Consider the following 27,871-nt stretch of genomic DNA (forward strand, 5'->3'; position numbering starts at 1 on the left):
TTCGATCGTCGTCCTGTTGAGGGCCTGTGACTCGATCGCTTGTGGCCCAGGCCGACCACATGCATCGATAGTTCTCGGTGCAATTCTATCCCGCGAACTGGGCTGGCTGTAACTGCTGCATGGTAAAAAGCCGCACAGCCGTTCAGCCGTTGCGATATCATATTTAGTTACAGCTTCGTAACCAAGTGTCATCGAATATTGTGCGTTAACTAAATTAATAGTTGCTTTTTTCTGCTGTTATCAACGCAAATACTAAGACGAAATGGCGTAAATGATGGTTGAGTAAAGATTCTAGTGGGCAAAGGTAAATCACGAGAATGGGATCTCAGACTTTTCAAGGCCTGTGATTCTCTATAGTTACATATGTATTCCCCTCTACGTTTGCGTTATGTTTACTACATTAGCTTTCCTAGTCGATGACAGCTCAAAAACCAGATAAGTGTTTTTCCAAAACCTTTCCGAATACCCAAATATACGAACAGATTTATCATCGAATTAATGGCGTGTAATAACTGCGCAGAATGATACGGCCGATACCATTTCTTTCCATCGTTTTCCGGTAAAACCGCTGGCAAAAACGTGTTTATGACAGCCATCGTGTATTCAACCGTGAATATAACGTTTAGAACTAGTATTGTCATTGTTATTTGTCGGCCTTGTTTACTATCGGTAGAATTCGATCTATCGTCCTCGTCGATTTGTTGAAGTTTCCGCCGCAGACGAGCCGCATCCCGTACCAATGAATACATATGAGCGTTACACGCTAAAACAATGATACCTGGGATAAATATAAGCACAACTTTAGCAAATACAAAATCGTAATACATGGCATATAGTTTATCTAGAAGGAGAAATTTCCGAAGATTGACAAATTCACATCGATGGTTAGGCATTACTACATAAGTTTCTGTATCCCAAAATGTCGGTATCTCGAAGATAAAAGTAAGAACCCAAACGGCTATCGAAACGCGTAATGCATTTTGAATGGTACATATTTGTATGGCATAAAGTGGAAATCTAATCGCTATATAGCGGTCAATGCTTAATGCGAAAAGTAGCCACGTACTTGTAGTCGTGGTCATCTGAAATATGAAATCTACATAAAGAAAAACTTGACGGAAATACTGTTGATAAATGCGATTATACCGAATATACTCGAGCGGGTATTTCTTTGAAATGATATCCAAATCCCGTCCAAACATTCCTGCAGTCAAACAATGTATCGTGTCGGCAATAGCGAGCACTTCTAAATATAAGATACTGCTTCCTCGAACTTTCATCAGGCGGAGAACTATGAAGGCGAGACAGTTGGCGATTCCACCGATGGTGTAAAGGATCGCGCGAATGATTGTCATTACGGTAGCGTACGTGTACGTACCTTCAGCTACGTTGCAGAATTTACCGCAACAGATAACAACCGTTTCATTTACCATCGCTGCGAATTGTAGGTTTTATCACGACTAGAAAGAGAAATTCGCGATCATGCCGCACATGAAATACGTAAACGATCGAAAGTGATCGAACCTTTCTCTACATATTTTCCGTCAGTTGGTCTGCCTTTGAACGTGATCATTTTGCGTATGTCTACCGTTTCTCTTCGTCTGTTGGCTTACCTTACTAGTTTGTAATCATCCTCGCATCTATAGGGGTATTATTTTCTTTACCAATACTCTACGCTCAGCGTATAGGGTGTAACTTAAAGAACAGCGCACATTCATGGATACTTATGTATGAGATTGCTTTTATTTATTAAAGCTATGAAAAACTTACAAATGCTAATCAGAGATAAGAGAATTAAGTGAGGGCTTATTTATTGATTGTAAGATTCTACATCGATAGGTTTTAACAGTATAACAAATGATAAACGGGTTCGCAGTTTACCCAAACCTTGCACAATTTAGTATTTCGAGTCAAATGTATCTGCCAATTCCATTTTGTTCATCATAACTTCTGATGACTTCGTTTAATAGGCTCATCTTTTTGCACTGTACGAGAAACTGTGGAACATGGACTCTAGAACGATTTCGTTATTATTATTTCGATTTCGATTTAGAGTCCATGATTTGAATAATCTACAGGAAATAGTCGTGGTGCCATTAAGTCTCCAAAATTAGCCCTTCGTTCAAAAAGCAGAGAACTTTCCAGTTATCCATGTAATCGCATTCGATATACGATAGTGCGTACCAAGGAGGTAAGAGTGGATGGAATATCTCTAGGGGAGATCCCCATCAATAGGTACCGAATCAATTCCTACAACTTGACTTCAACTGAAATATGCTTGTTGGAAATGTGCCTATTCTGTTCATGAATTCCTGGGAGCAGTTGACACAATTTATTAGCTAATTAGCGAAATTTTTTTATGCTAAAATAGCAAATCTGAATGTTAATGAGCGAAAGCGATTAAATATTGCTAATAGTTTTATCTCTAGGTTGGTTTTAGGTATATAAGAATTATGTAATAGCAGTTTGTCCACTAGATACATAATATAATAATTTTTGTTAGAGAACGTACATTGGTGTATGAGAACTATTTGAGTAATAGTGAAGAGATTCTCGCGGGGTCAATATATGAGTATATTGGGAGGTTAGATCGTAAACCCGATTTTCTAGTTTATGTATTCCCTTCGATCGTTTATGTTCTCTACATTAGCTTTCCTAGTCGATGACAGCTCAAAAACCAGATAAGTGTTTTTCCAAAACCTTTCCGAATACCCAAATATACGAACAGATTTATCATCGAATTAATGGCGTGTAATAACATCGCAGAATGATACGGCCGATACCACTTCGTTCCCTTGTTTTCTGGTAATAGCGCTGGCAAAAACGTGTTTATAACATCCATCGAGTATTCAACCGTGAATATAACGTTTAGAACTAGTATTGTCATTGTTATTTGTCGGCCTTGTTTACTATCGGTAGAATTCGATCTATCGTCCTCGTCGATTTGTTGGAGTTTCCGCCGCAGACGAGCCGCATCCCGTACCAATAAATACATATGAGCGTTACACGCTAAAACAATGATACCTGGGATAAATTTAAGCACAACTTTAGCAAAAACAAAGTCATAATACATGGCATACTGTTTATTTAGAAGGAGTAATTTTCTAGAGTGTACATATGCACATGGATGGTTGGGCATCACTACATAAGTCTCTTTATCCCAAAGTGTCGGTATCTCGAAGATAAAAGTAAGAACCCAAACGGCTATCGAAATGCGTAATGCATTTTGAATGGTACATACTTGAATGGCAAAGAGTGGAAATCTAATCGCTATATAGCGGTCAATGCTTAATGCGAAAAGCAGCCACGAACTTGTAGTCATGGTCATGTGAAATATGAAATCTACATAAAGAAAAACTTGACGGAAATACTGTTGATAAATACGATTATACCGAACATACTCGAGCGGGTAGTCCCTTGAAAGAATCATCAAATCGCGCCCAAACATTCCAGCAGTCAAACAATTTATCGTGTCGGCAATAGCGAGCACTTCCAAGTATAAAATACTGCTTCCTCGAACTTTCATCAGGCGGAGAACTATGAAGGCGTGACAGTTGGCGACTCCTCCGATGGTGTAAAGGATCGCGCGAATTATTGTCATTACGGTAGCTTACGTGTACGTACCTTCAGCACCGTCACAGAATTTACCGCAACAAATAACAGTTTCATTTACCATCGCTGCGTTTTGTAGTTTGCGTTCCATCACAACTAGAAAGATAAATTCGCGATCATGCCGCACATTTTAACGTACAATCTTCTACCGACTCTCTTCGCTCATCGTCTGTTGGCTTATATTCCTAGTTCGTAACCTACGGCGGAAGCGATAAGGGGCCTCGAGATGTCGCGTTCCAACTCGACAAGTCGCCATATTTATGTCGACATATCGCGATATATCGCGTCAAGTCGACATGAATATGTCGATATATCGTGACGTTTTCACGACATATTTCGTTTTCTCGACGACTTTCCTCGCGACAAGTCGACATATTCATGACGACTTGAAACTCAGTCCTCATATTACTGGTGTCCTCATCTTACATTTACACATGTCTTCAAATGACGGCTTGTCCCGTGGAAAATGGGCGAAAAAGCGAAATTTGTCGTGAAAACGTCACGATATGTCGACATATTCATGTCGACTTGACGCGATATATCACGGTATGTCGACATAAATATGACGACTTGTCGACTTGGAACGGGACATCTCGAGGCCCCTTATCGCTTCCGTAGTAACCTTCCTCACATCTAGACGTATAATTTTCTATACCAATACTCTATCTTCACGAAATAGTGTAATTGAAAAAAAAACAGCGCACATTGAGTTTGAAACGTATGTATGCGCTCTGTATAGCTCATGAAAGCTGTGAAATTCTAATCGAAATACAGCAAATAATATCTTATTATTCTACTTTGATAATCAGAATATGTCACGCTTTCCGCGGGCGCACTCGGTGAATTCATTCTCCGACGTTCTTAGCGAGTGAGACGAAAATGACTCGCGCAATGCCATCACTTGAAAAAGCAACATTTAAATACATCGTAACGGGCACGCATTACAACTGATGATTAGTCCAGTTGTAAATTTCATCATTTTCTTTGGAGTCAATTTGTTGTAATCAGCTTAATCATCTCCTGAGAAAAATCGGGAGCAGAAAAACGGAGATTAAGACGTTCGGACTAATTTATATTCTATATTGGCATGCAGAAATTTTTCTGAAATGCAGAGATTTTTCTGAAGTTCTGATCCGTGTGCTGTGAGGGAATTTCGGGGTCAACCCTCAATTGGCTCTAAAATGTGATATAAAATATGATACTTATGATTAATCAATGTTTATTGGGACTCTCAAACAATGAACATCAGAATTGTCAGAATTTTTTAATTAAGTAGTAGCATCCTATTATGAATTTTGAAGAATGTACAAAACTTCCAAATATTACGGCAGGGTTAACTTTGAATTTTTTTTTGAAATTAATCATGGTTGTACCTGTGAACAAACAAAAGCTAACTACACCGGATTTCTTAATCTATGACGAATTTGATATTTATCCACAGTTTGTAAAATCGCAAATACAAATCATTAAGTACTGGGCAAAGATATTGAGAGCCAAGACAAGCAAACGATTCCTTGTCGTCTTTGGTGATAAAGTTTTAATAAGTTGTAGACAGAATTCCACGATTCTCCTCCACACATTGTGTTCATTTTCCTGCGCAAGCCACAGTGCATTTAGTTTCATCGCGACTTGAGCTGTCAAAATGGCTGGAACTACAGAAACAGTCCAGACCATTATGAAGTTCAGCATATCCCGGGGAAAACTGATGTAATGTCTCGGAAAAATTAACATCCATCACGAAATGAAAATACCGACTCAATTCATACAACTTTACTTAAACTGAAATTTGCTTGGAAATGGGCCGATTCTGTTCATAAATTCCTGGGAGCAGTTGACACAATTTATTAGCCATTAAGTAGGGAATAAGGACAAATATAACTCGAAGATCTAGAATAGACCTTACAATCTAAGCCACTTCCAGAAATAAACTGGATTTCTCCTTAATCGTGTGTTCAAATTTAGAATCGAATACAAAAGACCGTTCTTAAAGCATACATATATACCAGTTAAAATTTTTAATTTTATACGTTCCAAAAATAAATCTATTCCTGGTTTTGAAAAAAAATAGACATGCTAGAAATAAAACAATAGACGCATTCCAACGAACGGCATTGAAGTCTTATTAAAGTAGAAGGTAGGCGATCGTTAGGAAGCAGTCGTTCGGAGTTCTGGCTTTGAGAACTTGTTTCGCAGTAAAATCTGGATTGATTCTTACATTACACCTGTAAATTAGTCGTGAAAAACATGAAGTGTGTGCGTCGTAATCAACAGGATTGATAGTCTAATCAGCAACTGGCAGTAGTTCTCAATCAGGCCAATTACCAATATCACTCAGGCTCATTTACTAAGTCTCTGATTGGTCGTGCGCAAGATTTGGCGTCCCAAATTACTAACACCAGACAAAGAAATATTCTTTATAAAAGAAAATGGAAATTTGTTATCCACTTTACTTTTCGTGCACTGGTAGAAGGATGTCGAGCAGCAACAAGGGTCCGTTCTTGAAACGCTGGAGTACTTTTGGTTGTTTGGCAGCTGTATTATTTAGCGCGGTAAGTTGAGCTTTATTTTTTATTGTTACGTAGAAAATCGAATAGCCGCGTGTGACGCGCAAGCTTTTGAAATAAGTCTAGCGCTCTCCTTCAGAAAGAAAAAGATAATATGTTTGAAAAAACATTTGGTATATATTTCCTAATTCGATGATCCGTTTAATGTGATAAAATGCAAATTATTTGCGAATGATAACTGTTCAAAAAAAGTTATAACGCAAAGGTTTACGATATGAAAAAAATGCACAATATCGTTTTTAATATTCTAGGTTTCTACAGCTCCAAATATCGGTTTGTTATTATGGAAACTTACGTCGATAACTACTGTGGAACGAGGTAAGTATTTAAGCGCACCGCGATTATTTCTAAATCTAGATTCGACGATAATCTAGCTATATATTTGATATATTTGAAAAAGTAACAATAATGTAAAATTTTGATAAGAATTCTCAATGCAAAATCGATTACGTCTATTTTAAGGCACCTATGTATATAACAGTTATTTTTAGATATATTATATACGTATACATATAGTATATACTTTTATTGCATAATCGAACATGTCAATATTGATTTGTTTATTTGACACTTTCTGTCACAAGGCAAATTCCTAACCAACCTTTGGACAAAGAAAGTTACTATTAGTTGCAAGAAACATACTCATGCGTAAAGACAAAGCTATTATTCTCATGTACATGTACTTATTTGAATATGTATATTTCCGACCCAGTATCAGTCTAATCAACGTGAATAAATTATTTTCTCTTCAATTGTTTTTGAATCTATATGAAACAATGCTAACTTTCTAATGGACGATTTGTCGCCCCTGTCAATTTCTGAATATAACTAACGAGTTTTTTTTTTAAATTATTTGCAGATATATATTTCCTGTTATACGTGTGTTTGGGAATCGATGGACTTCTACTGTTAGCTTCGTTGGTTCTTTTTTACGGCGTTAAAATGGTACGTCTCAACCCCTTATAACCTATTGATCTTATATTATTCCCATAGGTATATCAGTTCATTTGAAATAAACCAGTTCAATTGAAAAATTCCTTTCATACCGTTTTATTGCTCATAGAATGTAGGGCAACAAAATATCTGTGTGGAATCCGGAATCAGCTGCCAAACGATCCATTTTTGACCCTATGTTTTTTGTTCTCAACATTTATTTTAATAAATAAATTGAAATAATGATCTCTTTTAGGATAAACATTATTGTTTGATTCCATGGATTATTACCAGTAAAACCGATATGGCAGCACATATCTGCTACGCTGCTCTAAACATCATAGAAAAATACAAGGAAGACACCGAAGTAAGTTATCGGGCTCTCTCAGTGGGTTGGGGTGATTTTGATAATAAAAATTCATTTCGGAGGAGACCAGTAACAATAACTATGTTTAGAACGAAAAAGGGAAAAGAAAATCCAATGTGTAGTGTAATTTATAGTCATTCCCATATATGTTTGTGTGGTTGATATTATTGAAAATAATTACCATGTATTTACACATATTATTTTGAAGTTTTCTTCTGTGCACTAAGCATGTCTTTTTGCTGAGCAAAATTAAATAAATTCCAAACTGCACAGGCGCATTTTCGTATTTGCTTTTCTGAATATATTTGCGGATGATAGATTAAATATTTCATATGTTATTTCATCTAATATGCATTTGTTGACTTTGTATTTTCCAGTTTGACACAAAAGATATCGTGTTCATCGCGACCTTCTCCGTTAGACTTTGCGGAATGGTAAGGCTTTATGCTATCTAACTCTACTGAACTAGTCGCTGTGACATTGATTTATTTTGCATATCAAATGATCACTGATCTATTTCGATATTTCCGCGAAAAGATCTGCTCAATTATGATTTCCGAGAAGTTCAGAAACCAAGAAAAAACTGGTTAGTTTGTAATCGAATTCTGATCATTCATGTGCGCATTTTCTTCGCAGGTACTCGGTATGATATTCGTGAATTATAAGTTTCAACGACACATTAACAGAAACCGACAAGATGGAAAGGTAGGTTGAACACATCTGGATTTCTGTCAAGAAATCAATTTCCCATTATCCACGTGTCACACGTTTTCGCAATGGATAAACGTAACCCTTGCATTTTCAGTCTGCTCGAAATACGACCGAAACAACCGAACCCGTATCACCACCATCTTACAAGACCGACCCGCCGTCTTACAAAGAACCGATCACCGCGACGGATCCATTTCCAAAAAGTGCCCCTCCGTCGTATAAACATAACGATCAACCAGAGAACCGCGGCCAGCCGGAGAACCGACTAGTTAATCCGTCAACCAACGTCATCAATACTAGAGACAGCTTACCACTTTTAGACGGACCGCAAGAATGGGTGAATGAAGTATTGTTCTATCGTAATATTTGCTTCCCGCGCATTACGTTGAACAATAACGCCCGGATTGTTGACATCGAAGGCGCCGGGGATAATAGCACCTCCGCGGCAGACGTTTCTCTGCCCGCAACGGACTACGCAGTTTCAATCCCAGCGACGGATTACACGGATGGGAATCCATCGGATCTGTTTCACGCGCCGGACGGACGCTGCGTTCAGACGACGATTCCGATCTTTTACGCGGCAAATATGTACCGACAATTACACAGACAACTGTTCGCCGTGGAATACGGGAATGCAAACGAGGAAATTCCATGCGAAGCCGCAGCACTTCGATCGTAGAAATTACTTGTACTATATCATTTTGTAAATAGTGTAGATATATTGATATTCTGTGAAGAAATATATTTTCATGATAAGCTGTATTCATTTTGGATAAGGGAAAAATAACCAGCACGGCATTTACGCTTACTTTCTACGTAATGTACTTAGAAGGTTTAAAAGAGGGAAATTTACTGTCTGAAATAACATTATATTTATCAATTTATATCGATATCATTAGCGGATGCCAGTTTTGTATTTTATGTTTATTACATTCGAAGGTTCGAGACACTTTATTTCATCTCCGAACAGTTTGTAAAACAAACAGTTGCCGAGTAATACAAAACCGTACGAAATATAACTATTCCAGTTGATTGCATTTTTGATTCGGGAGTTTTTTTTCAGCAATGAATAAAACGATAAAGCGAGGGAGAAATTTATGTCTCTTAAACTAGATAATGGTTAGAAATAAATAATTAGAAACTTAATGATATACTATTTATGCGTAGTCCTTCATATAAAACAATCTATTGAAGTGTAAATTTTTGTAATGACAAGTTGTTTTGTGTTGATTTTGTAAATAAAGTTTAATAAACAAAAACATTTGCAATTCCCTTTTCCTTTCATTCTTCAGATCTTCATTTTTCCTGGATCCATTTCGTTTCGTGTGGGGAACATGGCGCGAGTTAACAACTCAACAAAAATGGCTTCTAATGTCTTTGGTTAAGAAAGGGGTGAAATTGGCTCCTATCATTATTCTTGAATGCTACGTCGTTATAAGGGAAAAAAAAGCCGCAAAGAAATTGAGAATAATAGAATATATATTTCATCAATTTATTATGATAATGAGTGCATATATAAGGCTTGGTGACGAAAATATAATCAAGATCTATCTCTACCAGAGAGTGAAATTTCTACTTGCACTAAATTCTTGTTATTCTAATGATAAATATTATATTAACTTATAAATTTGAAACGTAAGACTAGGACCAGCCTAGTTTGAAATGTAGAACGCGTACACTGCACAACTACATCTTTAATCACGACGAAACTATCGAGTATTTTCATTCAGTTACGAGTAATTTGAATTAAGGAATGATTTCATGAATTTTGCATTATAAGAAACACAACATCTCGCAGGACAAACAAACCGAAGTGCTGCTGCGGAACTAAATGAGTTCCGTCTCAATTAGTGTCAAATATCAGCACAGCTGAGTGCCTGAATTAGGCTAGGTTTACGCTAATACTATTCAGGAAAACTGCATTCGAGCGGCATCGTTTGGAATGTAATGTAACGCAATGATTAATCTGACCATCATCAGTCTACCAGTCGAAATCATCCGATTCCAATCCAGGGCTGAAAATATTCAAAAAGAAACAATTCACAATTTCGTTTCCGATGAGAATGCAGACAGCGTAAGTTCGGGAAATCGAACTTCGTAATTACCTTTTCGGAGCTGCATCGTCCAATCCGGACACTTCCTGCTCAGAATGCGACCCTTCAACGACATCCGGTTCTTTCGGTGGCTCGTTCTAAAACGTGTAACAAGGAAGGACAATTATTTCCCACGCTATCCTTTATCAAAAACAGCTCGGTTTAAAATATAATTTCTCTAAAGAAAACTAATCGTAAACTCCGGATATCACCACAACTATTGTTGTTGCATGAGAAAAATCAATCAACAATTTTCTGCTTTTAGGACACTTTTTCAAATGAGCTACATTCTCATGACTGACTTGCTTTTATGATGAAATTGCTGATGAACACAAAAATACACATGTAATCTCCAGGGGCCAGTGTTTTTATGGGCTGGTATTACCTGTAACCCGTGGGCGAACTCAACTCATTTTCAATTTAATTAGCTCCTGGGTTTAAGTTAATACCAGTCTATAAAACCGGGCCCAATATCCAGGGAAAAGGGGGTTTTGGCTAAATTTACTAAGTTGATGCTTGTTTCACGTACCTTAGCATCTTCTTTTTGTTTTTGTATTAGAGCCATATACTGCTGCATGACTGGATCAATTTTCAGATCGTCGTTCGGCTCATTATTGTTCGATTCAATTTTCGATTCAATTTTCTTCGTTTCTACGTCCTGAAAATACAAACAAGTACACGTCTTACAAAAACACTCTGAACTAGCTCCATATTTTCAGACAGGCGAGGTTTAATCCCAAGTAGAGAGGAAAAGCCGTTTCATAATTCTGAAAATTTTGGAAAAGATTTTGGGATTCAAACGTAACTTGAAACTGTTGAACAGGAATGTGGGAATGCCGCATATGATTAAAAATTTTGTTAAGTTTCATACATTTTCAGGTTCGATTTCCGTAGAGTTTCTTTTCTTTCGCCAGCTGTCGCGTTTCTGCTGTCTCGCTTCCCATTCGCGATCTTCTGCCTCGCGGCGTTTGCGTTCCTCCTCTTCCTGTTGAGTTTCGACTTCTACGAATGAAAAAACCTACAGCTTTAAGAACTACTGTGGACTTAAGAGATCAATGTCGGGCGGTATTTTTCACATGTGATTTCAAAAGGGCACTTGGTCAGAAACGGGGGGGGGGGGCACTTGGTCAGAAACGGGGGGGGGGTCCAAACCCCCTTCTGGATCTGTGCCCACTCAAAATTGAGCAATTCGCGTTGAGAATGAAGTTGAGTTAGTTCGCATTACCAGCCAATCAGGAACTATGTCATTCCTGTGTGCTGACGGCAAATGGCTTATAGTGGATATGAAGAATCAGGTATGAGTATACTCGTAGTGGCACTGGTGACAGAACCGGAAGTACGAGTATACTCATAGCCGGCAGGGAACGTGTTAACCTATATCACGATTCACCCGATTCTATACACACTGACCTTTCTGCATATCATACGAGGCCGTAGGTTTCCACGATTGATCGAGATTGATCGCCGCAGCAGCAGGCGGCGATGAACGCCTCTCCGCGATCGGCGACGGAGCATTCCACGACTGATCTAAATTCAGAGCTGGTTTTTCTACCGACGCAGCATGGTCGTCTTTTAATGTAGTTTCCATGTTCGAAACGGGAGTTTCAGCGATAGTTTGCTTCTCTATAAATTTATTGAAATACACATCATTAACTTGGCTAAATTGTTTCTGTGATAAATGATTTTCGTATGAAAGTAAAAAAACTGCAAGTACATGTACAGATTTTAAACTATGTACAAATATTTTATATAAATTCTTACTTTTTCTTATATCACACATATTGTGTCTAAGTTTGGTTCATTTTTCTTTAGTCGGTGATTCGACAAATATCTTCATTACAAAACTCGAAAATTGGTTAGAATATTTAGCAAGTCACTGCTTACGAGGGAAGGTGAAAAGTGAAATATTTTTCTGGCTGCTAGTGATTAGATATACGTGTTAAGAAATCTTACCGCTATCTGCATAGAAGGAAATATGTCCGTCTTTCGAAGGCGTCTCCTCTATTACGATATCCCTACTATACCCAGGTGAAGGTTTGCTTAGATCATTAGTTTGTTCTAAAGTTCCATTGTTCGTACCATCTGAAATTAAAATTAGAATTTTTTTGATAATCATCAGGGAATAAATAAACCGGTACCCGTAAAATAAAATTATGGCGTACCGTTATGACTGTTTGTTTCCGTAGTTTGTGATCCGGGAAAAATCACCAGGCTCGGGGAACCAGGACGCATTTCTAGATCGGCCATCGTCAGTTGCTTAGTCCCTTTCACTTCCAACCTAGAAAAAATTCGTACACATGTTGTAGAACTAATAGCAACGAACGAATACCAGTAACACGCAGACAGTTAGAGACACATGTAGTGTCGATTCAAATACACTTACGCTTGTGAAGGCGGGGTCGCGGTCTCTTGACTACTCGTTTTCACCGTGGACAAACTCAGAGACGGAAGCTGTGGACTTTGATCTTTTATACCACCTTTATAATCCTCGAGAGCTGCATTAACAATTCATACCACAAATCATGACACAACGTTCTTTTGAAATTGGCACATCATTCAAATTCATGTTTCGAAGCATTGGAAGAGAATAATTCATTTTCAATTCCAGGCAGCTTAGTTGAATTTCAATTTGGATGTTGCATTTTGAATAAAATCTAGCACTTCAGTTGAACTACTGACTATTCATCAATACAGCATACATACTTTTTTCTTTGGTTGTAGAAAATGTGCTCTTAGGACTGGAGCGACGTGGAGACCTAGGAGTACGTGGCGATTTCTTGGGTGGAGCTGAAATGCAGGCAGTTTAGAAGTTGCAAATTCACCAAAATTTATATCAAAATTATACCAAACACCACCAAAAAACTTAGATCAGATAGGGGGAATTTTGTGGGAAATATGCAGCAGATTCTGTCACTGTTAAAAAGTGAGGTTTGAAATCAAGACTGAATTCATAATCAGATTTTGGGTAATACCACAGTGTAGAGAAGCCGCATTCCTTAAGAACAATATCGATCACACTCCCCGAGATATTAACTATATCAACCAGTTCAGATGTTCAATCAAACATTTTCTGTTTCAACGTGCATGTATTGACTACGAAGCATCTCAGCGCTGTCTCAACTTGTCATGAGAAACAGGCGCTTTATAAATGTTTACTATTATTGTGATGATCATAAAGCCTTCTACGAATTAAATTCTAATCGATTTATCATTCATTGCATTAAATATAATATGATTGAAAAAGATTCGCAACTTTACGTACACGATGGACGTTTATTGAAGATAGATTGAAGCGGTGAGCTGAGGGCAGCATCGTCGCGGTTTTTGTTGATTAAAGATCGAACGGGATCATCGGTAAAGACGACTTGATACCGCGCGGCCGTGTTTTTCATCGACTCCGACGGCCAGCCGAAATCCGACTCGGTTACGCGGCCTTGAAATTTCCGATAACTGGTTTCTAACGTCTGCAAAAACACGAACATAAAGACAATACACGTTATTGTGATCTATGATTGAAAGGGTTAAAGTCCAAAACACAAAAAAATATCCATTACATTCAATGGGAAAAGAGTAAGGCCAGTTTTATCAACATAAGGTCAAATGCAAATCTGTCATCGGTACCAAATTTGCTCCCACCATGCATCAGTGTATTCATAATTCTTTCTTTTAATCGAAATATCTCGACATACATATATTGTCTCGACGACATATATTGTCCCCCCTGATCATGTTAGAACTTTCCCTGTGTAATGATGAACGGCAGGAGGAAAGGCCGGAGTGTTGTCATCTTGACGGCAGACCCAAGAAGTAAGCTAGCCCAGTGAGCATTCAAAGTTGTAAAGTTTTAATGACAGGCACGAAGAACATAAATTACAAATCCCAATACAATTTCCATTTATTTTCTAGAAAAATTTTATGAAATTCCCCTGTTTTCCCAAAGAGAAAGTTGTTCCCTCTGTTTTCCTGAATTGTGGTCACCCTAGAATGAATTTGTATTTTCTCTACCTCCGCTTCGCGTTCCATTTCTCTCAAACGTCTGCGCGTTTCCGCGATGAAGTCGTCGGTGCCGCTGTCAGCGCTGTCGTTGTAACCGTTTTTATACCCGCCGACCAGACGTAACTCGGGGGCCGGGTTCTTTTTCTTCAGAGGAGTGTCGAAATAGCCGTCGTTCGTTTTCTGCGAGTCGGCGTCGCTGTCATCGTCTGCCCCGTTATTCCTGTAGAAGAAAAATACCCTCAAACAAAATTCAACTTGAATCAAGGTGAAATTATGAAAGGATATATGAAATAGGAAAAATACATCCATTCGCTGTCGAACATGCCCTTCAAAAATCAATTTGAAATTTTATACTTTTTTGTCTTGTTCTAAAATCAGGTTCTTATCTTGGAAATTCAGTCACAGTAAGCTGATTTAGGTCCCTTATTAGCTTATCAAACAAACAAATACCAAAAATAACTGATATTCGATATTTAGAAATATTTTTGAACTGAAAAAGAGGTCGCTGAGGTTCTGATCCATACCAAATTGGCACAAATGAAACTTATGACAGGGATTTTGGTGGTATTTTCAGCTCATTTTCGACAAAAATTGCAAGAAAACCACCGAATCGCATCTAAATAACGAACTTTGTATAAAGATCCACGTGAATGTCTATAATGTAGAGTATGAATTAGAAGTGCTTTCATCCATTTCAACCAGCACACTGAAGGCTAACACAACACACCATTTTAAAAGAAAATATCACTAAACGTTCACGATATGGATGCATGCAGACAATGTTGCCAATTGTCAACCGAAAGTAACGAGATCACACACATATTATAAGAAGTGAGAAAAAACTAGGGGTCCAGGGACACCATGCCCACTTGGGAAGTGGTTTCAAATGCTCAACAATCTAACAATTTCAATATTCAACGCCCCCTGGTGACCATTTACAAAAACCAACGACCTTGAAACTCACCACAATCATAGAACATGTCAGCAGCTACGATTTTGTAATTGATTGTGATAACAAAATATGCCTCGTTACCAATCTAATATGGCAATACTAAGTCATTCTACTATTCAACGCCCCCTGGTGACCATATTCAAAACCCAATGACCTCGAAACTCACCACCATCTTGAGTACGACCGACCCAATTTTTGTTATGTTGATGGGCCCTGGGGGGATTCACATATATCCAAAAGATCAAGGTAATTGATCAAAGCGTCTTCAAAATTTCCCTCAATAAGTTCAAAAATGTGTAAAAAGAGCTGATTTTGGCAAACAACAATTGAATCTGACAGGGCCAGTTTTTGGGCTGAAGATGTGTCTAGGGTAGATACATGTGTAACCCAAATATCAAGACGTTACCTTGAAGCGTCTTCAAAACTTCCCAAAATAACTGGATTCCGTCTACGGACGGACGAACGACGGACGAAAAGTGAACGCAATAGCCCGCTGGGACTAAAGTCCCAAGTGGGCTAAAAAGACGATCATTCAACACGACATCTAAAGAATACTCTTACCGACGCGAGCAATGCGGGCATGCCACAAATCTTACTGTACGTTTCACGAGGTCGGGGTACCTTACAATATTCATACAGAAACAATACAAAACTTCATGCAAAATACGCAATCCGGTTTCATTTCATCACATAAACCCGAACTGAACGTTGTTAGTATGTTAAGGCTTAACAAATACACTGTTTACATAGACTAAGTGAAACTCATAAAAAGTTTTTTTTTTCATGAATTGAATCGAGTGTGTTCATGATGAAGAACATTGAAAGCACAAATCGATCAACAAGATGATATGTATCGTCATGCATCATCATTACAAAATGTACGATGAATATCCGGCCAGTTTATTAACATTTGTTAGAAAAGTCTTTTAGAAAGAATGTTCGTTTACCTTCTGTTTACTCCATTACTAAGCGCTGAAAGTAGAACGCACAATTCAATGGTTCAAAGAATTTTTAGAAATAAACAAATACAAATAACAAATACTGAATTTTTTAGAAATCAATGAAACATATACTAAATATGCCCGACGATGATCTCTAGTGCGAGATCGAGGCATTGTATCTTCTTTTAATTTCTTTAAAAACATTGTCGATATTTTTTTACTTTTTATCTGTATATAGTGGGTTTTTATCTTATATACCCGGTACTGAATTTTCTCTCAAAAATGAATTCAAAAAAAAATTTGCTGTACCTTTTTTGTGTTCTGCCAGTTGTAGTCGAAGGTCGCTGATTTCCTGGTTCATTTCTTTCTGAGCCTGCGTATGCTCTTCGAACTTCTCCAGTAATTGTTTATTCTGACAAATCTATACGAAGAACAATGAATTTACATAGCAACGAAGTCTTGTACCAGTTAGCAAAATAAATCTTCCAGTTGCCATTCATTGTTTGTAGTAGTCAGTGACCTCTCTGTGGTTTAGTTTCACGATTGGTAATTTCAATTACACAAGCCCATCCAATTATCAAAGCTTACCACTAACGATTCGGTAACTAACTAGGTTTAAAGCAACATGGCTTAAGTAAAAGTAAGCACTTTTCAACACTTTTAGTACATCTCTTTTTAGTGAATTGTGCCCATGATAGTTTACATTGTAGTACTAAGTTATACTTGCTACATTAAACCAGACATCAAGGCGGAGTCAAGACAAGTCTAATAGCCAATAAAGCGACCGGTTTTATGATTCAAGGCCTTTAGGGATTACTTTAAAATCTTCACATACAATCTTGAAATCAATTCATCAAGTCTAACTTTCATTGCTATTTCTCCGGTGGAAAAACAGTACCAACTGCGAAGCTGAAAAGAGAAATTCTCTGGCCACTCACCTCGTCGTATAGGCGTTTCTGCAATTGCGAGTGATCTCGTTGGACCATTAGTTTCTCCTGGTTCACGCTCGTTCGCGCTTTTTCCACTTCGCCTTTCAGTAAAATCACATCGGCCGACGGCTGATTCGATTGGCGCATCATATCACATATAGCCAGATCACGTTCTACAATCACATTCCAATCACAACTATCATAACTAAATCTAGTGCTGTCTAAATGCGTAGAAGCTTTATGTTTGGCCAGTAGCTTTATAGCAATTTTAATTGGCTACCGCGATAGCTGTGTTAGCTGCCAATTTTAAATTCCCCTACGACTTCTGTCTAAGGACCCCCCACCATGAAAACTTTCTCTCAACAGGTAATATTTACATAATGTCAAGTCGGACTATTCTAAGACTAAATTGAAGTGGCGACTACAATTATTGCGCTAGCTCCCCCTAATGAAGTATATTCAGGGACACTGGCAGCCACACCCACCACAATAGTCTGGACCACCATGACCCATCGTGATACTGAATATAATCATGACAATTGGTTACCAGACTAGCCGAGCTTACCTCCCTGGGTTCCAGTTTTATTTACATTTACTGCCAATTCAGTTGATACTGCTAGTTATCATAGATCAATTTTACAAGCAATAATATAACCGGTACTTACTGTGTCGTTCTCTTTCCAAATCATTCGAAACCTCTGACAACCGACTGAAATCAAGAGAAATTGACTCAATTCAACAGTTGCGGCTTAGTTACCAACAGATTTAACTATGTGTCATATTTAACCCTTTCAGTGCATCTACACCGCAGTGCGGTGTATAAATCGGTGATGGATTTTGCTAGTACACCACACTGCGGTGTATTGATTTAATTAGTAATTATCTTTCTTGAAAAATGGCAGCACTTCAAACATAATGAAATACTAGTAACTAACGATACACCGTGCCGCAGTGTAGACGCATTATAGTGCTATTCCCGTGATTCAACACACTCGGGTGGAATTTTCCCAAATTTTCACATTTTCTCAAGCACTATAGGGTATTAATTAGTCAGCACGGAAAGGGTTAATTCATTTTCATTTACTTCAACCTTAATCTACATATTCGCAAGCGGATGAAACCTCTACGGAGTATTAAACTTCAATAGTGTACACGAAGCATATACTCACTGTTTCAAAGTTTCCAATTCTTTCCTCAATACTGCGTTCTCCTCCTTGATATATTTATAATCGACCATCTACGAAAAATATACAAAACGATCATTGTTTCATGGAAGCTTTGCCAACAGACTTAGCAGCAGACTGTCAAAGAATATATACTATAGCGAGAAAACAACGATTAAGAAAACAAAAATTGGTATATTAGTTCCCAACTTTAACATCAAAATCGATCCTTATTAATGTTGGAAAATTGCTTTTGGTTCATGGACTCGCAATTTCGGGATCTAATTCATAAACAAGGCCCAGATACTCTTTATGATCATTATACATTTTTATACATACCGACTCATGCTACAAAATTCGATTTTTCAAACGGACGTATCGATAACTTATCATCGCTTACCTCTCTGAATTTATCCGTCATCGCTTCGTTTTTATTGGTTGCGGCTACAAGTTCTAAGCGCAGCTGTTCGACTATTCTCTACAAGGAAACGCTAATCAACTACAGGCGAAAAAGCTAAAGCTTGAACCGAATTCCAAAAGAGGTGTAGGTATATAAATATATGTATAGCTACTGACTACACTGCATATTTTGACAATAGATCTACCTCAGTATAGATTATTCCAGGAAAGATGAATCTTACAACCGATACCACTATGACATCAATAAAGTACCTAGCTGTTCCCGAAATGAGAATTTGTCATCCAATCAAATGTAACTATACAAATGAAACAATACGTCAAAGAAGCGATGTCATAGGGAGATTCTAAGTCGGCGGCCATCGTTTCAGAAATAGTCCATAGCATTGTTAAAATGCTGTGTATTTTCTAAATGAATGTGTTACAATAAGTGAAAAAAATTATAAGGAAGGCCACCTTAAAGTAAATGATAAATTCAGTCATGTGATATCTTTTTCTACAGTAGGTTAAAATTTTTCTACAATATATCATTTATTACAATTTTTCATGATATATATTGCCAGCGTTATATTTTTGCTAATGTTGTTAGTATTTCGAGGTACGCGTTATGAATGTCTTTAACAGTTAACCCAATTAACCAGCGAAACTAATTGTCGTATGTACTAATAAAACGCGAACCTCTAATTCTTTCAGTTTGGCAGCTTTTTCGTGCAGTTCCTCGCGAACCGATCGCAAAGATTCTTTTTCTCTCTCAATTGCCGACAAGTCATCTAAAAATATTGAATACGTTATAAATGTTAGAATTGGCGAAATGGTGTATAAGCATTTTTTCATTGTTTCATTCAAGTTGTCTGATGCAGTTTATCTCAGTAAATGGGTAATTTGTTGGTTTTGTAATCACATTTTTATCCTTTGCACTACTAAACTTGTTTCTAATTCAGTAACCACCTAATTGGGTAAAAAGAAAATCCTGGTCCCAACTGTATTGATTTAGGTCTAGTTTACTGTACAACTACGTACAAAAATTTCTAGTAGCCTATTTCTCAAAATTGAAGGAAATTGAGTTTTAAAGGAGATTCTGACATTTTTCTCAAATCAAAGGAATTTCAAGCGCTGTGAAAGTCAATTTCTGTTTAGAGGGAGTTTTTAAGGAATCAGGGAGTCATAGGGACCGCGTGTCAATTTCAATACTGAATTACCGTACCTTGATTCTTTGTTGCTTGTAGTTCGAGTTCCTTTTCCTTGTGTACGTATCGAGCTTTCTCATCGAGCTGGTATCTGCCAAAACCAACGAAGAAATGAGATAGGTTACAGTCTTTAAAATTCATTTGTCCTGTTTCTCTTTTGGCTCATTTTGTAAACTCAAAATATGATATGAAATTGGATGGTATCAAGATTGAAATACACAAACAAGCATCATTCAACTTTGAATAAGGTAAAACCACCGTTCTATTGAGTACTACAGGGTGGCCACTTTTATTTTACTAGCTTTTTCCGTGACTATTCCCCGACAAGCACCTTGTTTTCCCTGACTTGACCTGCTAAGAATCCTATCAATTAGGGCCTAACACAGTCAAATACGGAAAACATAGACAGGAACCGTTTTTTAATATGATTTTACGTGTAATATAGCGATCTCAACATATTTCCCTGACTTATCCCTGGTTTTAAGCATTAAAAAAAAAAAAATTCCATTACTTCTTTTAAAGAAAATTCCCGAAATTTTGCCTGATTTTCAGATAAGTGGCCACTCTGTACTATTGCGGATGATTAAATGCCACAAATTTTATACTTTGGCAGAATATACCATTCAAACGAAAAAGGGAAAATAACAATCAGCAAACGGACACATAATATATGCACACGTATAAGTAAGTCAAACAAAAGCCACATATATCAGTAACTATCTTCATAACGACATCTATAATATTACCGATGATTATATTTTCCAATAGATGGTGTGATTCGATTCACCGATTTACTGACGCATAAAGGAAAGGGTTTAAAACATTCCGCAGTTAGATAGATTCTGATCAATATTTCACAGTGACAAGAAGGGGGAAATTTCATTTCTGTCTATTCTATATGTGCTACAAGGACGAATACCTTTTGCGCTCTTCTTCTATTCGACTGTTGAATTCTGTCTCCGAGATCTGCACGATGTTTTCGCGTTTTTTTAACTGTTCGTCAATTGCTCGAATTCGTTCGTCGTTCAATTTGCGTTCTCTGTCAAAATAAACAATCATTCCGTCTGCTAAGACTATTATCATAGTTACAGGCCTACAGGCCTCCAGCTACTCAATGATATACAGAGATAGTTGCGACTCGATTTACTATGTGTAAGTCGTCAACATAATGATGGTTCCAACTCAGGCGACTTAACGAGTTTGACTATGAGTTTAAAAGAACAAGTTTAAATAGAAAAATTTGGATTCCGCAAGTCTATACATACCATAACCCTCAGCAGTATAACTAAATTCAGAACAGGATTTCAGGGATTTCTAGTTGCATTTTACTACCAACTAAAAACGAGCCATTTACCTTTCATTGACTTCCTTTTCTCTGCGCAGTTGGGATTCGCGTTGGCGTAAATTTTCCAACTCCTCGAGTATGCTCTGCCTCTGCGAATACAACTCTTTCTCTTGCGACTGCAAAACGAGTTTAGTCACGACGATAGTTGAAAGAGAACGACCAAACAGACATGAAAAATATTCTTCGAGTTTTGAGAGATACGTACCTCTTGTTGTTTCTGTAAACGTTCGGTCATATTTCTCTCACGATCGCTCAAAGCTTCTACTTTCAATTGATACGTTCTTTCCAACTGAAAAATTCCAAACGCCCATTTCGCCGATGATCAACTCAACGCGATAAAAACCTTTACACACATTCATCGCAAGAGAAATTAACAAGTAATCTAGCAGTGATTCAATAAGTTTCGGGGTCATAATATTATGAATACAAGAGAACCAGGGGTAATCTATAGAGAAACTCCTGGACCCGGTTCCACAGTACAGTTGTGTTACGAGTAAACGCTGAGTTTAAAGTTACCGGTAGTTCATTTTCAATGAGTTTACTCAGAGTTAAATCTTAACTGGGAACTGTGGAACTGGACTCAGAAGATGACTATTAGAATATATTTGAAACGTCAAATAAACTACAACTAGCTCAAGGTAACATTGTCAGACTTTCCGTTATTTTTTCTTTTATTATTGTGGTATTTTCTATTATAGATTATCGTCATACAACGGATAATGTTTTAGTAATGGTTACCAGGGGTTAACAAGAATTTGTTATATTTTCAGCAAAATGCCGATGAAGTTGCTAATCTATGCGCGGTATATAAACTCGACTTGTTTAATTCTGAAGTAGAAGTCAAGAAAACCATAAAGACATCGATGGAAAGAAGAAATTTTTACCTCTCGACGAGTTTCCTCTAGTTCTCGACGACACCGATCTCGTTCTTCTACTCTCACACGAGCTAATTCATGCTCTTTAAAACGCGAAATCTGAAATCCATTGAAAAACGAGAATTAATTTGCGAACACAAGACATCGGATGATGATTAATATTGGACAAAAAGAAAGAGACGATTGTAGGCGCTTAATGTTAGGAACACTCTCATTTGTCGATGATTAAGATATTCAAGCGAACTAGCCAATGACAAGTAAGAGAATGAGAACGATTTCCAATTTCTAAATTTCCGAATGTTTTTTCTTAAGACGGTCGCTCAAAAAGTTGACGCATGAATTACTGATATATGGAAAAATCAAAACTGCATTTGACAGATTATTACTGGTTACTTTGGGATAAATGACCCCCAATGAATTCTACCTCTAGACTGTAGAATTCCTCTTCAACATTCCTAAAGATTGATAACATTAGGATATAGTCATAACGTGTTGAAATAAATTAACAGCTAGATGAAAACCGTTTCGGACTCAGTCTTTCTGTACGTATTGTGAGATTTCATCGTAATTATGGACGTACCTCTAACTTCGATTCCATCTTCGCTCGCTCTTCGACCTGTTTCTGATAGAGCAGTATGCGCTCTTCGGTCGCCCAGCGCCCGGTCTGTTGATTTTCTTCCAGCCGATTGGAATACAAACGATCTATTCTGTTCAGCTTGTCATCTTCAAAGAAAATGATTAAAATGGATTTATTATCTAAGGGACCCATTACAGACAAAATAGTTAAACTGCTTTCTGAGCTAAGCGATATCACTGGTATTCATACAAGTGGCCTGCACTGATTTCTAATTATTGCCAGTTACTCAAAAGCAGGTTGACAAGTGCATAGTTGACATGGTGACAATCAAAAGTTCATTGTTTCTATGGTATTTATCTGCCGGTCATCTTTAAGTTAAACCAACTTTTGAGCAACTGGCCCCTGACGCGAGTTAGATGCAATTCTATATGTGTAAAAATTGGTCAATGTTCAACTAAAATCTAACTTGAGTTCACGTGAGTGTCCTGCATTTTTTCTTAATATTCTCAACGACGGATGAAATGATTGTCTACTCACCGAGTGAGGCTGATTGATAGAGCGGTATCTGCTCCGTTTGAACGCCGCTGTCATTATCCGCGTAACCGTGCAACGAAGCGATCTCTGTCAATAACTGCCACAAAAAACCTGCAATCAAATCAAGTAACAATACCTCTTAACCCTTTCAGTGTGTCTACACCGCAGTGCGGTGTATGAATCGGTGATGGATTTTGCTAGTACACCGCACTGCGGTGTATTGATGTAAGTAGTAATTAGTTTTTATCTCTATTGAAAGATGGCAGCACCTGTCAAACATAGTGAAATATTAGTAACTAACGATACACCGCATCGGGGTGTAAATGCACTATAGTGGTATTCCCGTTATTCAACACACTAGGGTGGAATTATTCAAAATTTTCAAATTATCTCCAGCACTATAGGGTATTAATTAGTCAGCACTGAAAGGGTTAATATAGATATGAGTATTTCCCGGTACGATTTATGAAGCGAGTGATCAAATATATTCACCTTTTTTGTCGTATTCTGTTATATTCTGTGCCTAGAATTTAAAAAAAGACAATTAATTCAGTTGTCCATCAACTAGCACTTCAGAGGTTTATCAACGAGGCGATACTCACAAGATTTTTGTAGAGCTTCGATTGCGGATTAATACGCAGAAGATGAAGCAAGTCACGCACTGACATGACCTATACAAACAAAATCACAATGTCTTCAGCTCAAAATATCCGAATAATCATTATGTACCGAAAGTCACTCATTACAGGGTCCAGTTTCATAAAAGACCATTAAAAATGATCAACGAGAAATAAATGATACAATCAGAACCACATTCATGAAGTAAATACCTATCTATGGGTGAGGGGATCGAAAATAGGCTACTTTCCCGATGAGTGAAATTAAGGATTAACTTATAGGGCGTTCGATTTGCTTACTAAATATTCAAAGACTTGTTTTTATGAATTCTTGATTATACTACTGTTGGTTGCCTCAAACGGCGGCCATCTTTTCGCCAAGTAGCCCTGTCGCCGAGGAGGTTACAGGCCTCACCCAGGTGAGCTCGTCGTCTGTATCACGTAACAAGACAAAACGAACCCACCTAGGGGTATCCCGAGTTAAATTAGGGCTACCAAAATGGGATAATCTAAGGCCCTTTCTATGAACAGCCCTTCTATTGAATTCATGTACTCGGATTCAGTAATGAAGGATTATGAATCGAACATGAGGGCATTTACTTTACTTCATGTCTTGCCAAACACTAATTAGTTACTCACTCACCAATTTACTCAATTAACCTGTTCTCCTCTGTACATATACCCCTGTTTTTAGTCAATATCTCACGACCTGACGATGATCTCTAGTGTGAGATCGAAACGTAGTGTTCTTATATTTTAGATTGTTTCAATTAATAAATTCTCGATTTTAGATTTCTTTCAATTTGTAAATAGTGGGTTTTTATCTTATCATTGAAGGCATTAATTCTCACTTGTTCGTGAACGGTTCCGCTCTCCGGTAGAAACACGCTGTAAGAATAATCGAAGTCGTTTCGTCGCAGGTGATCGCAAACGAGGCTATTCGCCGCTTTATACATCAACGATTCTTCGGCCGTCTTCAACGTCGGTTTAACCGGCACGATAGCCGGGCCGTTCTGCAATTCTTGCACCAGTTTATGCCTCAATTGAGCCTGAAAAATATTCAAAATCTCGAGGTAAAGGCCGCGTAGGCCACTTTAAAAGAACGAGAGTCCTAGAAGCTTCGGTACTGTCATCATCAACCCGCCTGAATCAACAGCCTGATTATATGGTACACAGGATGGTGGGGATGGGTTTGAGAGGTCGGTTGTAGCTCAAGCTCTGAGAGTGAGTTTTTGTTGGTACTAAACTCGGTCCCTCACGTCAAAAATTTGTATCGTACAAAAAATAAAGTTACTCAGAGCCATACTAATGTTATAAATCGAAGAACATGTCATCCGAAAGTGCTAGAACCAATAAATAATTTTTTTCCGCATTGGTTGAAAGTGTGGATGTTGCATGAACAAATTCTTGAGATCGATTTTTTCCTACGATTCATTTGAAATGAAATTCTACTGAATTTGATGTGTTTGCTGAATAAAATGAAATTGAATTTCATACATTTTTTGGGGTTGAATTAAATTGAATATGAATTCTTATCTGTCGCTTCAAGATTTAATCTGATATAGATTGATTGACCTTTGACTGAAGAACGCAAAAATAGGCCAAATGCACTGGTTTTTTAAAATATCAATTATTGAATATTCGAAATGTCACCCCACGACTTAAGTCTGGGGGATGAAGAAAAGACGTTGTGAAGTGATTGCCTGGCTTAAACTAAAGAATGCGAATAAAGGTTTTGAATTTGACGTGTCCACATAAGTATAGGATCGGACTTCACTTTTATTTTGATTATAGGGAAACACAATTTTTTAGTCAAATTAGCAGCTTTAAGATGACTACTTCACCAAAGCTCAAAATCATACACACGCACGATATTAATACTCTTGTGACTCGTCAGAAGCTTTCTTTTAAATATAGGCTTGCTGACATATGGTGATTTAAGACAAGTGATAGATGACCTGACACACGTGTCAAATGAAACGCCTCGACTGATGAGATTGATGATGAGAAAATACACCGAGATCGTGTTGCATTTCATTTAAAAGCTTGAAAAGGAAGAAGACATTGAAGAGAGTATGGCAGCGTAACGTACATGGCTGTGGGTTTGAATCCTGTTTATCCTTATCAGTAAGTATGGCAGTATAACATATGTGGTTGTGGGTTTGAATCCGGTTTATCCTTATCAGTAAGTATGGCAGTATAAAATATGTGGTTGTGGGTTTGAATCCTGTTTATCCTTATCAGTGTCCAAAGTGAATTATTGGCATTAGTCGAGTTTGAAGACACAGATTAATACATTCACTATTTTTGTCTCTCCACTGCCAGACGATCGCCATTGCTTGTCGAACGTGTTAAGTAATGTTCTTCTTTAATTCTTATTTTTCATTAGAAACAAATTATTCAGAGTTTGAGATCGCAATGAATCGATTAAACGGGGAAAAATCTTTTGATTTTACCTTAAGATCATCGATGTATCCCTGATTCTGTAGTTTATTGTATAATTTATCGCGAAATTGCTCAGCAGTCAAAACCGCTTCTCCATCCATTTTCGTTCGGTCAAGAATTTCTACTCAGCCAATCTCTAGTTACCGGGTTTGAAATTACTGCAATAACAAAACAATATAAACATACCATGAACAGGGTCCTTACATATATCTGTCATTCATGGATAGGCCTAGGTGTAAGGAGCCTATATAAGGAGTTTTTTCAAATTTCTTATAAGCGTCCCAATTACTGAAGACTCCTTCCTCTCCCTGAAGCATAACTTATTTCAACCTTGTTGGCCCTCCCCCAACATTGATATAAGCCCATCCAATTACAAAAGCTTACCGATGGAACGATTACAGTAGGTACTGGTAGGCCTGATTATGATGCTGAAGGCCTCTACTAGGCCTATGTGGCACTTTGTGATAAGGGGCTACACTATTTGCCCTTGTCGTATGTAAATGAGCGGTTATTTGGTCAATTAATTGTAGGTAATTAGATGGTAAGTCGGTTTTTTTCTGTTAAATAACGTCGCTTTTTTAGCAGTTATTTACCAATGATTTTCTGATGAAAAGGATTATCGATGATTTTCCGATGAATTTCCTGAAGACAGAGAGATAGCAGAAAATCAGTTGCTGAGATCAAACACAGAACTATGAACGAGCGTAAATTCGGCCCTACAACAGTAAAAGAAAAAGAGCAAACGGTTTGGTTTGGTAATTAACACAATTTTGATCTTAAAACGTAAACAATCGTAAAAAAAACTTATTAGAATCAAATTAAAACTTTAAAAGTCGATAAAAGAGAACGATCTGTATAGCTTATTGTTTATCCAACCTTGCCATATAATTCACATAACTAATTCATGATGTATTTAACTAATATTACCGTAATTAAATTATCAAAAATTAAGACGACTTAACGGTTACTCCACACGGGATACAATCTCGCGCATTCAAAAATTTGTGTATACCTGATTGGGCCCGCATGCCGCAGTATATTCAATTCAATTAAAATTTATTTATTTATCATAAAGTGTGAAAACAATCGTCGTTGAAGTTCAAAAAGATAAGCAGATAAACAAAAACAACGAAGATAGTGATTATCAATGCAATTGAATTACTGAGATATACAAACAACATACAAATAATAAATAATAATGTGTTTTCTGCACAGCTGCGGCGTTAGGATGGAGATTTTATATTTTTCGAACGGGACTCCCTGCGCCGGACATCCTCGCTCGTTTGAAAATCACATAATTCGCGAATTTAAGAATATGTATAAACACAGTAAAATCAATCAGAGCATGTGGACATATTGTTCATCTTAAATTTCCAACATTGTCTATAGCATCTAGCCAGTCTTTTCCAAACCGACCAATCGTTATCGGTTGGATTCTTCTGAAAAGTTGACCGACGGGATCTCGTTTCTCATTTCTGGTGAGCTCACAAGTTGACCCGGCCGGTGATGGCCTATCTACCCTGAACATTACTAATTCAAACCATGATCAAGTGACCCGGCAGCTATAAATGAACCGATGACATTTTATTGCAGTTGAAAAAAATGACCCAACG

The 27,871-nt window shown here is 37.5% G+C and overlaps 2 protein-coding genes across 5 annotated transcripts; one reads left to right on the top strand and one right to left on the bottom strand.

Moving 5' to 3' along the window:
* Positions 1-7,076: 7,076 nt before the first annotated feature.
* On the top strand, positions 7,077-9,397 carry LOC141906066 (uncharacterized). The gene is made up of 5 exons (XM_074795240.1): positions 7,077-7,121; positions 7,366-7,476; positions 7,854-7,910; positions 8,113-8,181; positions 8,282-9,397. The coding sequence occupies exons 1-5, from the start codon at positions 7,119-7,121 to the stop codon at positions 8,864-8,866; spliced, it is 825 nt and encodes a 274-aa protein (XP_074651341.1). The 5' UTR covers positions 7,077-7,118; the 3' UTR covers positions 8,867-9,397.
* A 274-nt stretch (positions 9,398-9,671) lies between these two features.
* On the bottom strand, positions 9,672-27,243 carry LOC141905928 (centriole and centriolar satellite protein OFD1-like). 4 transcript variants are annotated; one of them, XM_074795032.1, is made up of 31 exons: positions 27,186-27,236; positions 26,852-26,974; positions 26,270-26,416; positions 24,665-24,862; positions 23,799-23,867; positions 23,689-23,719; positions 23,200-23,307; positions 22,666-22,808; positions 22,095-22,184; positions 21,416-21,499; positions 21,220-21,326; positions 20,785-20,904; positions 19,883-19,956; positions 19,357-19,448; positions 18,662-18,739; positions 18,268-18,335; positions 17,764-17,807; positions 17,108-17,271; positions 16,479-16,590; positions 16,176-16,200; positions 14,286-14,496; positions 13,543-13,744; positions 12,984-13,067; positions 12,664-12,775; positions 12,443-12,558; positions 12,234-12,362; positions 11,691-11,903; positions 11,152-11,282; positions 10,810-10,938; positions 10,293-10,378; positions 9,672-10,202 (listed from the first exon to the last, which is right to left on the bottom strand). In XM_074795032.1, the coding sequence occupies exons 3-31, from the start codon at positions 26,357-26,359 to the stop codon at positions 10,169-10,171; spliced, it is 3,144 nt and encodes a 1,047-aa protein (XP_074651133.1). In that variant the 5' UTR covers positions 26,360-26,416; positions 26,852-26,974; positions 27,186-27,236; the 3' UTR covers positions 9,672-10,168. The 4 variants fall into 4 exon arrangements, with proteins under 4 accessions (XP_074651133.1, XP_074651135.1, XP_074651134.1 ...); XM_074795034.1 differs by having other exon boundaries at positions 26,852-26,900; positions 27,186-27,229; XM_074795033.1 differs by lacking the exon at positions 26,852-26,974 and having other exon boundaries at positions 27,186-27,243.
* Between the last annotated feature and the right edge of the window lie 628 nt (positions 27,244-27,871).

The sequence above is a fragment of the Tubulanus polymorphus genome, chromosome 5 (assembly GCF_964204645.1).
Source record: "Tubulanus polymorphus chromosome 5, tnTubPoly1.2, whole genome shotgun sequence".
Classification (NCBI taxonomy): Eukaryota; Metazoa; Nemertea; class Palaeonemertea; order Tubulaniformes; family Tubulanidae; genus Tubulanus; species Tubulanus polymorphus.

Excerpts from the sequence above, each read along its gene's own strand:
- LOC141906066 (XM_074795240.1), top strand. Across the intron at positions 7,477-7,853 it reads AATACAAGGAAGACACCGAA|TTTGACACAAAAGATATCGT; the intron begins GTAAGTTATCGG and ends TGTATTTTCCAG. Across the intron at positions 8,182-8,281 it reads GAAACCGACAAGATGGAAAG|TCTGCTCGAAATACGACCGA; the intron begins GTAGGTTGAACA and ends TTGCATTTTCAG.
- LOC141905928 (XM_074795033.1), bottom strand. The coding sequence starts at position 26,359 with ATGGATGGAGAAGCGGTTTTGACTGCTGAGCAATTTCGCGATAAATTA. Across the intron at positions 23,720-23,798 it reads CGAAGCTCTACAAAAATCTT|GCACAGAATATAACAGAATA; the intron begins GTGAGTATCGCC and ends TTTAAATTCTAG. Across the intron at positions 11,904-12,233 it reads TTCCTTCTATGCAGATAGCG|AGAAGCAAACTATCGCTGAA; the intron begins GTAAGATTTCTT and ends ATAAATTTATAG.